Genomic DNA, 15,693 nt, shown 5'->3' on the forward strand with positions numbered 1-15,693 from the left:
TATGGAAGGGAACTGTAACACCCTAAACCCCGAAACTTATATAAAAAGGTTTACTCGTCAATTTAAGGCGTCACCAACGACAACCCTTCAACAAAACATAGACATTTTAAAAACATGCAATAGAAAAGTAAATAACATGCAACACCCATCACCATATGCTCACCTTCACTTAGGGTAGCATCGCAGCATAATCACATAAATCACAATAATAAAATAGATTAACTTCAATTCGGGTCTTATGAAACCTTAACTTTCACAAAATGATTCAAAATGGAGTTTCAATATCAACTTTCAACAACTTCAAACAAACCAACATAATAATTAGTAACTTCAATAAATCAAATACATCGACATCAACCATAATAAAGAAAACATCATCCACCCCCTGGTGTTACAAAATCAAAGCATAACGACTAAAGATGAGAAAAGCGATAACTAATGAAAATAACGCCAAGAGTTATTTCCCACTCCCAATAGCAATTGTACTCCTGCGTATCTGCTAGATTTCCATGGTGGTCAATATAAAAGCAAAGAGGCACTACGCCAAATAAGGGAAAAGAGGGCGCTTATTTTGGCCTATAACAGCGCTTTTAAGCGCCCTCTAAAGTGGCGCTGGCATAGGTAAAGACAACACTTTGTTTTCCTGGAGAAAGCGCTCTCTAAAGTGGCCCTTTAAGGGCCACATTATAGTGCGCTTTCAGAAAAAAGCGCCCTCTGGAGTGGTCCATAAAGGGCCACCTTAGAGGGCACTTTCTGGACAAAGCGCCCTCTAAAGTTGTCAATGTAAAGTGTTTAGAGGGCGCTTCCTACAGAAAGCGCCCTCTAAAGTGTTAGTTATTTTAAAAAAAATTGTTTGGAAAACAGTGGGTATTTAATTTGGAACCTGTTCGCATGCTGCAAAAGTGTAAAATTCATATTGATTTTATCCTTTAATCCAATGTTATACACCATTAATCCATTGATATATACAACATGAATCCATTTATATACAACATTAATCCTCCATATATACAACATTAATATATTGATATTCATGCATGTACAACAACATTCCATACATATATGTACAACAACTACAACCTATATGATTCTTTGATCAATAATGAATTGACACAATTCATCCTTCATTTCATCCAAATGAGCTCTTGAGTAAGATTTGTATTCGTCAAAGTACTACAATTAAGAGAATAAAACATATTCATGATTTAGTAACAAATTAGATGAAATATCCGATAATATTAAAATAAACCCTAAGTTATTATTCCATACCATTTTTGGGATGTCTATACGATTCAACGCAATGATATCTCTCATAAATCTCAATACAAAAAATCCGCAATCGACCGAATTGTTTTGCTGAGGACACTACACAGAAAAACAAACAATATATATATATATAGTTAATTTCTTACAAACACTATTATAAGCAAAAATAAGAAACTTAATATATACCTGAACTCTGACCCAGGTAATGTCCTTCCTATTACGATAATTCTTTTTCGATCTAAATTTTAGTATTGCCCTAACAAAATAAAAACGTATATTGAGATCAATCTGACAGACATAATTAAATATACAAATACACACGAATATTTAGGGGAATTTCACTTACGCCTCAACCGTCTTTTTCATACTCGGATATTTACTCCAATCACCCGATAACGAATCGAGATAATACACCATTAGTCTCGAAAGATCCATAGCAACCAACACCCAGTGACCACTGTAAAATAAAACAAAAATTTAGATGCATGAAAATTTTCTACGTAAAAGATATACATAGATTAGAATGAAATTATTAGAAAGAAAATCTAACACGTTGCCAGAATTAAACGGTAAAAAATACAAACTGGGTGTAGTATTATCGCCGGCCGCCATGAATCTATCGACTAGTTCATTCTTTACGGATGTTGGATTTTTCGTTATAAACGTTGTGTTGATACGGGAAGCAGCAATAAAATTGAATCGGTTACACAATTCAGTTCCCCGCATCAATGTGTCATACATATACCTTAAATAGAAACATAATAAACATTAGACTACTCATTGAAATGTGTAAATAAATTGTTCAACTAAGTAAATAATAGATTGATCGGAGTACCATATGTATGTATGAATGACAGCGATGCCCAATTCTTCGTGTTCAAAAAGTTGTTGCATGTCCTCCTTTGCAATGATTTCGGAATGAGCAATTCCGAAAACACCTTCCTCAATATCTACACTACGGATGGCGCCGTGCATAATATCTGACTCTTCCACCATTTTCTCAAGACGCATCATAATTTGAGATTTTGTCCCGGATGTCGTTGGAATATCCTTACCAGCTTTTTTCAACTTTCGACCGGGAACCTAAAAATTCATATAAATTAAATCATGACTTTTTGTGATGCAACAAAATCGTTGTGTATATAATTCAATGGGTATATATATTTGTACCTCTTTTTGAGATGCAACCGACTCGATGCGTCTTGAAATCCCTTTACCAGCTTTATGTGTGGGTCTTGTAGGAGTCTAACATTACCATGTAATAATGATTGATTAAATATCATAATTGTAGCTGAATTGAAATGTGAATACTAAATATTCATAATCATTTAGAACATATATACCTCGGCATCTGGGAAAATTAGATCTGACGGCCATCCAACAAAGGATCCGACTGCATCTCGCATCAACGTTGTCTCTGAAACAACGTCAGGTAATGGTAGAAGCGCGTCCGTATCTAATACAAGGTCAACCGAAACTTTCATATATCCCACCGGGAGGGGATTATGGTGAAGTAATTCACCCGAAGTGTTGTGCACTTTTCCCTTGCCAACTATGCGATAAGTTGGTGACGATAGATACAGCTGACAAGGTGTAATGCCCTAAACCAATAATAAATGTTATTGTTAACGTCACTACGCCAAAAAAGACCTATGAGAGCGCTTTTTTTGGCCTTTAAAAGCGCTTAAAAGCGCTGCCGTAGGTGGCGCTGCTATAGGTTTTAGCAGCGCTTTTTGTTTACTAAAAAGCGCTGCTAAAGGTTGTCAATAGAGAGCGCTTTTTAGTAAAAAGCGCTGCTAAAGGTGGTATATAGACAACCTTTAAGAGCGCTTTTTACTAAAAAGCGCTCTCTATTGACAACCTTTAGCAGCGCTTTTGAGTAAAAAGCGCTCTTAAAGGTTGTCTATATACCACCTATAGCAGCGCTTTTTACTAAAAAGCGCTCTCTATTGACAACCTATAGCAGCGCTTTTTAGTAAAAAGCGCTCTCTATTGACAACCTATAGCAGCGCTTTTTACTAAAAAGCGCTCTCTATTGACAACCTTTAGCAGCGCTTTTTAGTAAAAAGCGCTCTCTATTGACAACCTTTAGCAGCGCTTTTTACTAAAAAGCGCTGTCTTTTCCTCTAGTAAAATAACAAAACGCTGCCTTCAGTTTAAGCCTACCATTTCAACCTGTAATATTTTTTGGGAATAATCCCATAAACCTGTAAATCAAGCCTCTCTAATTCAAGCATTTGGAGTCATAATTCAAGCATTTGTAATTTTTTAAACCAACACAAGCAAACCAACACAAGAATGAACACATTTGGAGTCATAATTCAAGCAAACCAACACAAGGATAGATAGGCACTGAACACATTTGGAGTCATAATTCAAGCATTTGTAATTTTTTAAAGCAAACCAACACAAGAATGAACACATTAATCTATCCATGAAATTAAAGATATCACTAAAATTATAAAGAACTATACACAAGTCAAAACTAATATGTTATACGGCCTATTTGGAGTCATAACTAATCTGTTAAAAATATAAAGAACTATACACTTGCCAACCAGAAACCATTCTTCATCAAAGTATTCATGTTATTTTGAAACCATTATATACTAATTAATCTTTTCTCAATAAAATATTGACACAATTCCTCCTTGATTTGTTCCAACTGCAGTCTCGTGTAATGAGCACACTTGTATTCATCAAAGTACTACATAACAAAACATAATATGCATGATTTAGTTAAAAGTAATAAATAATATGAAATATTCGATAAATATTAAAACAAATCCTAAGTTATAAATCCATACCGTGATTGGAATCTCTATTTGATTCATATTAATGATTTCCCTCATAAACCTCATTACAAAGTATCCGCAATCGATACCGTTGCGCTGTAGAGGACACTACATAGAAAAATAAATAAGAATGTATAGTTATCTTTTCTTATCAAGTAGCATCACTATTATAAGCAAAATTGTGAAAATTAAAGTACCTGCACTTTTATCCACGTAATGTTGCTGGATTTAGTACGAGGTACTCGAGCTTGTCTTTGAGATCGGAACACTTTTATTGATCTAACAAAATAAAAACATATATTTAGAACAATCTCACATAAATATACACGAATATTTAGAACAGTCTCACTTACGTATCAACTAATTGCTTCATATCCGGATAATTTGTCCATTCACCATCTATCGAATTCAGAAAATATACCACTTCTTTTAAAGGATCAATAGCAAGCAACAACCAGTGACACCTATAAATTAAAACAAAAGTTTATATGGAAATTTTTTACGTAAAAGAAACAATTAAAGATTAGAATAAACTTAGAATTAAAATCTAACCCTGAATTATACGGCCAAAGATACAAGTTGTTTGTACTGCTGGCCATGAATCTCTTGACTAAGTACTCTCTACATGAATCCGGTTCCCTACAAATTAATGCTTTGTTGACCAGGGAGGAAGACACGAAACGGAATCTGTTTGACAATTGATCATTCCCGCGCATGAAATTGTCATACAAGAACCTTCAATAAAAACATAATAAACATTAGACTATTTTTATTGAAATGTGTAAATAAATTGTTCAAGTAATTAAATAATATATAGATCGGATTACCGGATGTATGTGTGTATAACACCGACGCCTAATTCTTGATGCCGAAAAATATGTTCCAGATCTTCTTTTCCGATTGTTTCAGTGCATGAATAACCAAAGATATCTTCCTCCATATCCAGTAAGCGAATAGCACCAGCTGTTGCCATATCTGATGAGTCAACAAGTGTTTCAAGAGATATCTGGTATCGAGGCACAAAAGCACCTTTTTTTGGCAAAGAAGTCACTGGAAGATCCCTTTTGTTTTTCTGTCGACTACCAATTTTCTGGCTCAGTTGTTGTGACCCTTGAGCAAATACCTATAAATCATATAACATAGGTAAATTATAAAATCATGCATTTTTTGATTCGGATCATATAATTAACACTTTCAATATACCTCTTTTTGTGATGCAACAGACTCGTTGTGCCGCAAAATCCCTTTATCCTTAGATGCGGGTTTTGTAGGCGTCTAAAATTACCATGTAAAAAAATTAACTTAACGGTTCAGAATTGACATTTGAATACTAAAAGATTCATAGTGGTTTTTGAATTCAACATACCTCATCATCAATGAAAATGAGATCCAAGGGCCATGCAACAAATGATCCTATTGCATCTCGCAGCAATGTTGTCTCTGAAACAATGTCAGGTATCGGTAGCAACGCATCCTTATCTAATACAACATCAACCGATACTTTAAGGTGTCCATCCGGGAGCGGTCTATGGTGAAGTAAATCTCCCGAAGTGTTGTGCACTTTTCCCTTGCCAACTAGGCGATAAGTCGGTGACGATAAGTATAGCTGACAAGATGAAATGCCCTAAACCAATAATAAATATGTTACTTTTAATGTGTATATATTTCAATTAACATAAATGTGCTATTTTAATTTCAAAATAACATATATAATTACCTCGGGAAATTTATTTTGACAATTGATACTGGCTTTCTCACTAGTTTCTTTCAACTGTGAACTGCACTTTTCCATACACCTATATCTCTCATTATCCTTTTGCAATTGAAGAACTTGCGCTTGTAATGCCTGCAACGTCTCCATCACTTCTTGATTGCTAGGATTTCTTCTCCTTGGATTCTTATACAAGGAAGTTGGAGTACAACCATGCCCTTACCCCTCACCCGACCGGGATACTCAGGAACATTTAGTGCTCTACTAAGTACGCTCCTGTTCTCCTGGTCCTCAGCTGTGCTTATCGATTGAGATAGGGTCTCCTGAAATTCATTTACATATCGGAAATTATTAGTGGAGATAAAAAAATTAATTATATATTATTAAACTTTTGATTTAATTAAAGACACAATGTTCTACTTACACATTCATCATAAATATGTTGAACGTCATCCCTAACAGTTCCATCCTTTCCCACACGAGCTTCTTTCCACAAAACATGTGGCGGAAGTGATGTTGCGTCACTTTTCGTCTCGTCTAACTACGCATTGACACAAATAATAAGATAATCAATTATAACACATTGAGACAATTAATAAGATCGTAGCATTTTTGTATACTTACAATTTTTTCCTCTAAGCGTGCATATCCCAAACGCCCTTTTTTGTATGCATACGTGGGATTTGACGCTCTCTCGCAATTTGTGGCACTCACTTTCTTGAAATTTTCGTCTCTTCTTTGGGCTACAAAAGCAACCCATTCTTCTTCTGTAATGAAGATCGCATACTTCACTGGATATTCCGGATCATATTCAACAAAAAAATTTCTTTGTCCTTAAGATACTTGTTTGTTAAAAACGTTCTCCACCCTCTGTGTCTTTTCGGCCAATTGAAGTATATACTTTTTTCGGATAGTTGTATCTTCAATGTTAAAAGACCTCTACGAAAAAATATTGGAATAGAGTGTGTTAGTATAAGTAATTTAAACACATTATCGTCAATATAAAGAAAATATAAACAATCATATATTGTACCAGTATCTCAGTCCAAATCTTATCTTTAGCGCTACCCAACTCTTTATTACTCCATCTTGTAGCAGTGATTGGAATGTGCATACGAACAAGTGTACCAATGTAGCTTGCCAACTTTGCAGCATTAGACCCAATTAGTTGGTTATCAGCATTCCAATTTACATTATATGTTACTGCTTTATCTCTATCACGAATGATACTCTTCATAATAGTGATGCCTCGTGTAATTTCTTTTTCTGAAGTATCATCAGGAGCATTTGCATCTTGTGAGTTTTCTTGATCACTAGCCATTTAACCTGTAATAAAGAAAAAATATAAAAATGAAATGAAAAATATAAAAATCCATAATCAATAATCCATATATATATTGAATAATATAAAATGACATAGGCTATAAAACAATTCAAGAAACTTATATGATGCACATGAACAATTCAAGAACCAAGTAATCGATCATTCAAGAAATTCAATTCACAAGTAAGAACCAAGAAATTCAAGAACCAAGAAATTCAATTCACATTATCAATTTTATTAAATTATCAACTCGATGGGGATATAAGGTTAGTGTGTCAATGGACGAACCGGTATATCAATAGTTAAACTACGTGGACTAATATTAATAAAAGGAGTGCTAACAATACCAACTCTAACACTCTTTTATTGGGTGAAACTCGTCTAAGTCCCACTATTTTGAGTCTTTTGTCTGTCTCCTTTCCAAGAACTCAAGAGCTTGTTGCGACCAAAACACAGTTCCAAATATCATAACTGCTTCCTAATGCATAACTAGAGCTAAATAATATAAAACTGTCTAATTAGCTCAGACCAATCACTTTGAACCTCTAGGCCACCACTCATGATCTTTACTAGTAAGAGGTCATATAGATTTAAGACGGAATACATCCCACACAGGCAGTTTAATTGGAACAGTACCACATATAACTGGTTGTACATAGTTACTGGTTGTAAACAGAACTATACTAAGTGCACAAGTACCTGAGTTTGTCGCTTTGAGATTAAAAAATATAGGACAGAACCGGACAGCTACAACAGCTTTGCTTGCGCAGGGAATCTGTATAGCAGGCCTGCATATCAAGGTCAAATAATAAAGCAACATACATAACTAACATATTTTGGTAACTTGATTCATTAGCTTAACATGAATAATTGAACATAATGATTCATTCTAGATACTAAATGATTAAACACATGCTTTGGGTTTGTATAATATCTAAGCTGAAAGACATACCGAGAAAGATCTTTTCTAGAAAATATGTAAGCTGCATTAACAGATTCAGACGCAGTACCGATTTTGTAAGAACCTGAAATGGGCAAAGACGTGAAGTTTTCAATTAGACGCAAACCATGTAATAAAAGCTAAGCAAGAATTTATCTATAAAGGAAGAAAACAACATATATGGTTCCCTCAGATCCTCAAGACCTCCTATTTGCTCACCACGATACTCAACAACCTGCAGACAAGCACATGAAAAATGTACATATAGTCCATCAGGGTTCATTTTACACTACAGTGACCATCTTAAAAATTCACATAATATTAAAACATCATTTTACAACATTAAATAGGATTGCCAAAATATGACTGTAGCAGACAAAGTTATGCCAAAATATGAATGTACATTTTGAAGTTTAACTGTTCATTCAAACCAACATGTAATAGGATTGCCAAAATATGAGACATTGCTCTAAGTTCTTGAAACCATATCACATATATCACTGTAGCAGACAAAGTTATTCCATTTGAGTATCCAACATTTAACATCAAAATCACTTTCTGAAATTTCAGTAATAGTTAGAATATGAGGATACAATGGTGCAAACATATCAGTTCATTCCTTCCTACTTTCTCAGCAAATTTAAACAAATGTTGAAAAGGCACTGATTCTATTAGAACTCCCAACATTATTTCTAAGTCAATGGCGATGCAAGTTACAGAATATCATTTATATCAGAACAAGATGAAACTTTCGGTAAGTTACAGAATATTAAGCAAACATAGTCACAAACTCTAATAATCGATACTGACAAATAAATAACCCATAATGTAGCAATGCAAGTCCATTCAAACCAAAATCGACCACCTATTCTTTGACTTCTAGGGCAAAACAGAAAGACACGAAAACCTAACCTTAAAACGCAATGAGATTTCCAGGTATTGAATCCTTCTCTTTCGAATGCAGTCTCTTTCAAATTTGCAGTGTTTATCGTTGAGATTTCCAGGTACTCTGTGGAATTTTTTCCAGGGCAGCGAGAGCTTCGAACGAGAGAGAGTGAAAGAGGGATTTCTGAAAGTCAGGGATTTTGTAATATTAGATTTATTATAATTTTTATAAATGACCTATGAGAGCGCTTTTACCATGAAAGCGCTTTCATAGATGTGAGACTGAGACCTATAAGAGCGCTTTCATAAGTGTGAAACCCATGAGACCTATAAGAGCGCTTTTACCTTAAAAGCGCTTTCATAAGTGTGTGAGACTGAGACCTATAAGAGCGCTTTTACCTTAAAAGCGCTTTCATAAGTGTGAAACCCATGAGACCTATAAGAGCGCTTTTACCTTAAAAGCGCTTTCATAAGTGTGAAACTCATAGATGTGAGACTGAGACCTATAAGAGCGCTTTTACCTTAAAAGCGCTTTCATAAGTGTGAAACCCATGAGACCTATAAGAGCGCTTTTACCTTAAAAGCGCTTTCATAAGTGTGAAACTCATAGATGTGAGACTGAGACCTATAAGAGCGCTTTTACCTTAAAAGCGCTTTCATAAGTGGAGACCTATAAGAGCGCTTTTACCTTAAAAGCGCTTTCTTTACATAGGCGAATTTTTTTTCAAGCTATTACAGCGCTTTTTTTAAAAAGCGCTTTCTTTTTGGTGCTGCCAAAAGCACTTTTTGGCGTAGTGCGTGTATATGTGTCAAGTAAAAAAGTGCTATTTTAATTTCATAATAACATATATAATTACCTCAGGAAATTTCGGTTGACAATTGATACTAGCTCGGTCACTAGTATCTTTTGCCTCGGAACCACACCTTTCCTCTCTATACCTTGCATTCTCCTTTTGCAGTTTGAGTACTTGTGCCCTTAACTCCGCCAAGGTCTCCATCACCTCTTTGTTGGTAGGATTTTTTGTTTTTGGTTTTTTATAAAATGACGACGGAGTCACACCAAAACCCTTACCCCTCACACGACCGGAATACTCAGGAACATTTAGTACTCGACTAAGTACGCTCCTGCAATCCTGGACCTCGGTTGAAGGTAAGGTTTGGGATAAAGTCTCCTGAAATATTATTAGAGGAGATTAAAAATGAATTATATGTCTAACAAAATTTTCGATATAATTAAAGAAATAATGTTACATATACTTACACATTCGTCATAAACATTTTGAACCGCTTCAACGACAGCCCCATCCTTCCCAACCCGAGCAGCCTTCCACAATACGTGCTCCGGAAGAGATGTTGCGTCACTTTTCTCCTCGGCTAGCTACACATTGAATCAGATTATAAGATCATCAATTATAACATATTGTGACAATGTATAAGCTCATAGCATTTGAATATACTCACAATTCTTTGTTGTAACCGTGCATATCCCGTACGCCCTTTTTTGTACGGATACGCGGGTTTTGATGCCCTTTTCCGATTTTTGTCGCTTACTTCCTGGATAAAAAAGTTTAAGGCATATCAGAACCAAGTAACTTAACAATTGTATAATACCATAATTAATAGACATTACATGGAATTTTTCGTTTCTTCGTTTGGCGACAAAGTTATCCCATTCTTCGGCTGAAATAATCTCCGCATACTTCATTGGCCGTTCTGCTTCAACAAATTTTCCTTCCTCATCCTTGAGAAATTTGTTGGACAAAAAGGATCGAAATCCTCGGAGTCTTTTTCCGGCCAATTGAATACAATATTTTTGCCGGCTTTCATCGATGTGAAAGGATCTCTAAAAAACATACACATGGAGTGTGTTATTATAAGTAATATTATAACAATATATGGTCAACAAATAGTCAACAAAAAAAACATATAACAATATATGGTAAGTACCTGTATCTCGGACCATATTTTTTCTTTGCCAACCTTCAATTCCGGACTTCTCCAATTATCACATGTAATCGGAATATGTTGTCGAACAAGGAAACCAATGTAACTTGCCAACATTGAACCGTTAGGCTCAATTAGTTGGTCTTCAGCACTCCAATGTACTTCGAATTTTTCACCCTTGTCTCTTGCACGAATGATTGACTTCATAACAGTCAATCCTCGTTTGATTTCTTTTTCAACATTGTTACGTGATCCACTCGCGTCATGGGTATCGTCTTGGTTACTAGCCATTTTATCTGTAATATAGAAATGATTCAATAAGACCCAAGTAAGACAATGACCATATTCGTGAAGCTACACAAAAAACACATTCATATACCTTCCATTTCTCTCATGTTACAACAATCTAAACTCTCTCTTTTTTTCATCATTATTGAATACAAACTCACACACACCTACTGCATACAAAAGACCAATGCAAACTTATGGTGTTTGGAACATGAACAAACTTGCATCCATAATCATCAAACTTCCAAGCACAAGCTCAAACACACTCCAAATGACATCAGTTTTCAATCAGAAATAAAAAAAACCTTACAGCAAGGTGCTCATGAACACCATATAGTGCTCGTTTGCCCTAAACAACATTAATCAACATAATGCACAAAATGTAAAACTCAGTTTAGAAAATGCCCTAATCAAACACCTGAAAATACAAACTATTGAGAGAAATACCTTCAAGGTGACGGTAACGATGGAGAAGAAAGTGAACAGCGACGGTGGACGCAGATAACTCAGTGAACGTGAACGCAGCAGCAGAAAAAGGCGACGGCGACGACGAGGGTGAGGGAGGGAGAACGAACGGAGGACGAGAGTAATCGCAGTAGAGAGTAATCGCAGTAGAGAGAAAACCCAGTTACGTAAACGAAATAGCATATAGAGAGGGAAAATAAAGAGACATGCAGTATATGTTATAATTTTAATGTTTACTAAAGGGGACCTTAGATGGCGCTTGTGTAAAAAAAGCGCCCTCTAAAGGGGGCCTAAGAGGGCGCTTCTAAAAGCGCTCTCTAAGGCTTTCCAAAAACGCCTTATAAACTGGAAATGTACATGGACTTAGAGAGCGCTTTTTTAAAAGCGCCCTCTAAGGGTACCCTTTGAGGGCGCTTTCATAAACGCGCCCTCTATTGGTGTCCCTCCATTTCCTCATTATTTTTTCGCTTCACTTTAGAGGGCGCTTTGTTACAAAAGCGCCCTCTAAAGTGCGCTGTCTCCAGTTGTTCGCTCCTTATTTTTTCTCTTCACCTTAGAGTGCGCTTTTTTAAGAAAGCGCCCTCTAAGGTGCGCTGTCTATTCCAGTTTTTGGCGTAGTGAGGGTGAGAATTCACCTCAATAAATTAACGGCATAAACTACAAAGTAGAATTAAAACATCTACACAATCCATAACAATCACTTGACATCACTCTCACACCCAATCAATCATGATACACAAAGTAGTCACATATTCATCAATAAAATTATGCAATGAGACTCATAACTTCAAATAGACTCATATGCATATGGTACCATATCACCATTAATTGGTTAACTCAGGAACTTGGTTCATCCTGCTCGAACCCCAAATACACCTTACTTGGATTCGGGATAAGACACCAATCCACCCTGCTCAGGTTTCAACTTTCCTCTTTTATTAAAAATAATGACATAATGAATGCATATCACAACACGTCAATGCAATAAAAACATAATGTTTAAAGTCCCCTCCCAACAATAAATAAACCATGCATTCCCCAACGATAACAATTCCCCTCTCAAACTATCATCCCATAATAACGTACTCACAATTCAGTGATATTAATCATGCTCGTACAACATTATACCATCATCGCAATTCACATAAATTATCACAACATCATCCCGACAAATGCACATATCCATCATTCATCAATCACTTCACAAATTCACAACATACATTCACACAATAATCATACAGTCACACAACACAACTACTTCACCAAACCACTTCCACTACATATCTCTATACATCAGCTCTCTAATTCTTCAAACGACACATTATTTGGACATACAGAATAAAAGTTACGATAAAAATAGTATTTTGGCTGAATTTTCCTTTTTGATTCAAATCAAGTGTAAAGTCTGATTCAGATCAAATTAGATAGGGGCTACCCAGAAGGCATTGATTCGAATAAAAATCATAGTGTAAACCTCTTATTCGATTCAAATCAATCTTTGGTGTTGAGCTCAGTCTGCTTTATCTATTTCTTGGACGAAGGCTGAGCTCATCGCTCGCTCGGTGACCAAGAGGTAGAGGAACAAAGATGAGTCCTCCTTTGAGCGAGTGAGGATCGGGGGTGATGTGAGGAATTATTTGACCTTGGTGAAAGCCTCGTCACAATTTGCGGTCCATTAAAACTTCTCATTTTTTCTCAGGGTGCCAAAGAAAATGAGTGATTTGTCCCCCGTGCAGGAGAGGAAGCGAGACAAGGCGGAGAGGTGGCCAGTAAGTTATTGCATATCCTTCATTTTAGTGGGGCTCCTCTTATCAATCATCGCCTGGAACTTGTCCAAATTAGCTTCATCCCCTCTCTTTTTCAACATAAAGCCCAGGAATTTCCCCGCCTGAACTTCGAAAGATTACTTAAGGGGAGGGGGAGGCACATATCATACCTCTTTAGTAATTGCATGATGTTCTATAGGTCGTCGGCGTGACTACGCCCATTCATCATTTTGATAATCTTGTCATTGACATATACCACTAGATTTTTCCAAATCTAATGGCCAAAAACCACATCCATGAAATGTTAGTAGGTGGCTCCAACGTTCTTGAGACCGAATGGTAAGAGACTGTAGTAGTAGTTGTCATGGTTCGACATAGAGAATATTTTAGGTGCATCTAGGGGATCCATTCAAATACTTTTGTATTCTGAGTAGGCATCCATGAAATTTAACATATAGTAGCCTAACGATCCTTCGATTAAAGGATCAATGTATGGCAGCAAATATGGATCCTTGGGGAGGGAAGCGTTCAGATCCATGAAGTCTAGGTACATCACCATTTTTTATTGGCCTTTCGTACTAGGACTGTGTTGGACAACCATGTGGGGTACTTTGCTTCCGTAATGAATTCCATGTTGGATAGATTTTCCACCTCTTTATCAATGGAGTACCACTTTTCCTCACGTACCTTTTATTTCCTTTGTGCCACTGGTTTTGCCGATGGATGGATGGCCAGGATATGGCTTATGACTTTGGTGTCTATACCTGGCATGTCTGAGGGGGGCCAGGCGAACATGTCGATGTTTCTTCTAAGTTGGTTGACTAGGTCCCGATATTCCCTTGCAGACAAGGAATGGTCTATCTTCATAACTTGATGAGCACGAGGACCTATCTAAACTTCCTTCAAGTCTTCGATGTGTGTGAGTCGCTTCGCCTTCACACCCAATATGGGGTCCCAATTTCTAAGTAAGTATTTGGAACTTCGAAAGGATGAGAATCATCCAATGATAGTTTTTCTCTAGATGTCTTTAGGCTTCTCGGGTAACATTCACGATCCACTTGTTGATCTCCTCGGATGGTGCCCACTATGCCATCTAGGAGCATATATGTTATGATTAAATATCGGATGGATACGATCGTCCCTAGGGCATTGATGGTCAGGCTCCCTAAGATGATGTTATAAGATGACATAATATGCACGATGAGGTAGCTGACGTTGATGGTTTTGGTGTCAGCTCCCTTGGCGCATGTGGGTTTTAGAGTCACATAGTCCATTATTTGCACATGTTCTCCCGGCAATCATGTTAGAGAGCCAGTGAATCTCTGTATGTCATCTAGATTAAATTTTAACTTCTAGAATACATCCCAAAATAGGACATCGACAAAGCTTCCCAGGTTTATCAGGACGCGCCTGATATCCTAGTTGAAATGATGAACAGTGGTGACCAAGGGATCATTGTCGTGAGGGTTGATGCCAATGGCATCCTCTTTAGATAAAATGATGTTGACCTCATCATTCCTATCGTGTTTCCATAAAATCTAGGGGATATGACGTTCTCCATGAACACCTATTTCGTGTATTTTTTCAGACAACTCTAGAGAGGCCCCTCTCAGAGATACCTCCAGCAATGGTGTTGGCTTTGTGATGTAAAACCATGTTAGTCGTCTTTAGGAAAAGGGGGATGATAGGGTTGGAGTGAAGGAAGTGTCCCAGGTTAGTTTTACCGGGGCCTCATAGTAGGTGCAACTTTACTTGTCAAAAAGTACAAGGTGTGTGTGTTCCCTCTACAAGGGAAAGGAGACTAAGAGGCCTTATTGGGTATATTACAATTTGAATAGTAAGGGCTTACTCACGATGGCGATAAGCCTTGTGCGGTGGTTTTTGAGGATGTTTAAGGTATTAACTCATGTTTAAGGTATTAACTCATGTAAGGTGACCGGTGATTCCATTTTGCATGTTGGCGGTTAGGTTGGCAGTATGTTACAGTTATTGATAACGTACTGCTCTTTGAGTTGTGAAAAGTATGAATGACTTAGAGTATGTCTCTTATCCCCCTTAGGGATAATATATTTATATGACTTTCTAGCGCTTAGGGTTTCTTCAGGAAAGGTCGCTGCTCACTAATCAACCACCATTTGTGTTAGTTTTATTATCGTTTGAATGCCAAAGCAGGTGAATTTATGTGAGTTTGGGTAGTAGTTTAAACTTATTTTAGTAGATTTTTATCATGTCTTGATTTGTTGAGGTTTTGATGATTCTAAGCTATTTTATGCGCTTGAGGTAGTGTTTCATGTGTTTACAGGTCTGAA

At 36.6% G+C, this 15,693-nt stretch overlaps 1 protein-coding gene and 1 long non-coding RNA gene across 2 annotated transcripts; both read right to left on the minus strand.

Annotated features, from left to right (window-relative positions):
• Positions 1-265: 265 nt before the first annotated feature.
• On the minus strand, positions 266-6,313 carry LOC127136297 (uncharacterized). The gene is made up of 10 exons (XM_051062876.1): positions 6,197-6,313; positions 5,779-6,095; positions 5,428-5,685; positions 5,265-5,336; positions 4,889-5,184; positions 4,614-4,796; positions 4,415-4,525; positions 4,259-4,340; positions 4,074-4,169; positions 266-298 (listed from the first exon to the last, which is right to left on the minus strand). The coding sequence occupies exons 2-10, from the start codon at positions 5,920-5,922 to the stop codon at positions 266-268; spliced, it is 1,275 nt and encodes a 424-aa protein (XP_050918833.1). The 5' UTR covers positions 5,923-6,095; positions 6,197-6,313.
• Positions 6,314-7,792: 1,479 nt separating this feature from the next.
• LOC127073928 (uncharacterized) lies at positions 7,793-9,010 on the minus strand. Its single transcript, XR_007785896.1, has 3 exons — positions 8,949-9,010; positions 8,049-8,271; positions 7,793-7,884 (listed from the first exon to the last, which is right to left on the minus strand). It is a non-coding gene; the product is annotated as an uncharacterized LOC127073928 (long non-coding RNA).
• Between the last annotated feature and the right edge of the window lie 6,683 nt (positions 9,011-15,693).

Source organism: Lathyrus oleraceus, chromosome 4 (assembly GCF_024323335.1).
Source record: "Lathyrus oleraceus cultivar Zhongwan6 chromosome 4, CAAS_Psat_ZW6_1.0, whole genome shotgun sequence".
In the NCBI taxonomy this organism is placed as follows: Eukaryota; Viridiplantae; Streptophyta; class Magnoliopsida; order Fabales; family Fabaceae; genus Lathyrus; species Lathyrus oleraceus.

What these genes read in the sequence shown, in the direction of transcription:
- LOC127136297 (XM_051062876.1), bottom strand. Translation starts at nt 5,922, where the DNA reads ATGGAGACGTTGCAGGCATTACAAGCGCAAGTTCTTCAATTGCAAAAG. An exon ending in CTGTTGCATCACAAAAAGAG is followed by an intron (nt 5,185 to 5,264) that starts GTATATTGAAAG and finishes TATGATTTATAG; the next exon opens with GTATTTGCTCAAGGGTCACA. An exon ending in TTACGTGGATAAAAGTGCAG is followed by an intron (nt 4,170 to 4,258) that starts GTACTTTAATTT and finishes TTTTCTATGTAG; the next exon opens with TGTCCTCTACAGCGCAACGG.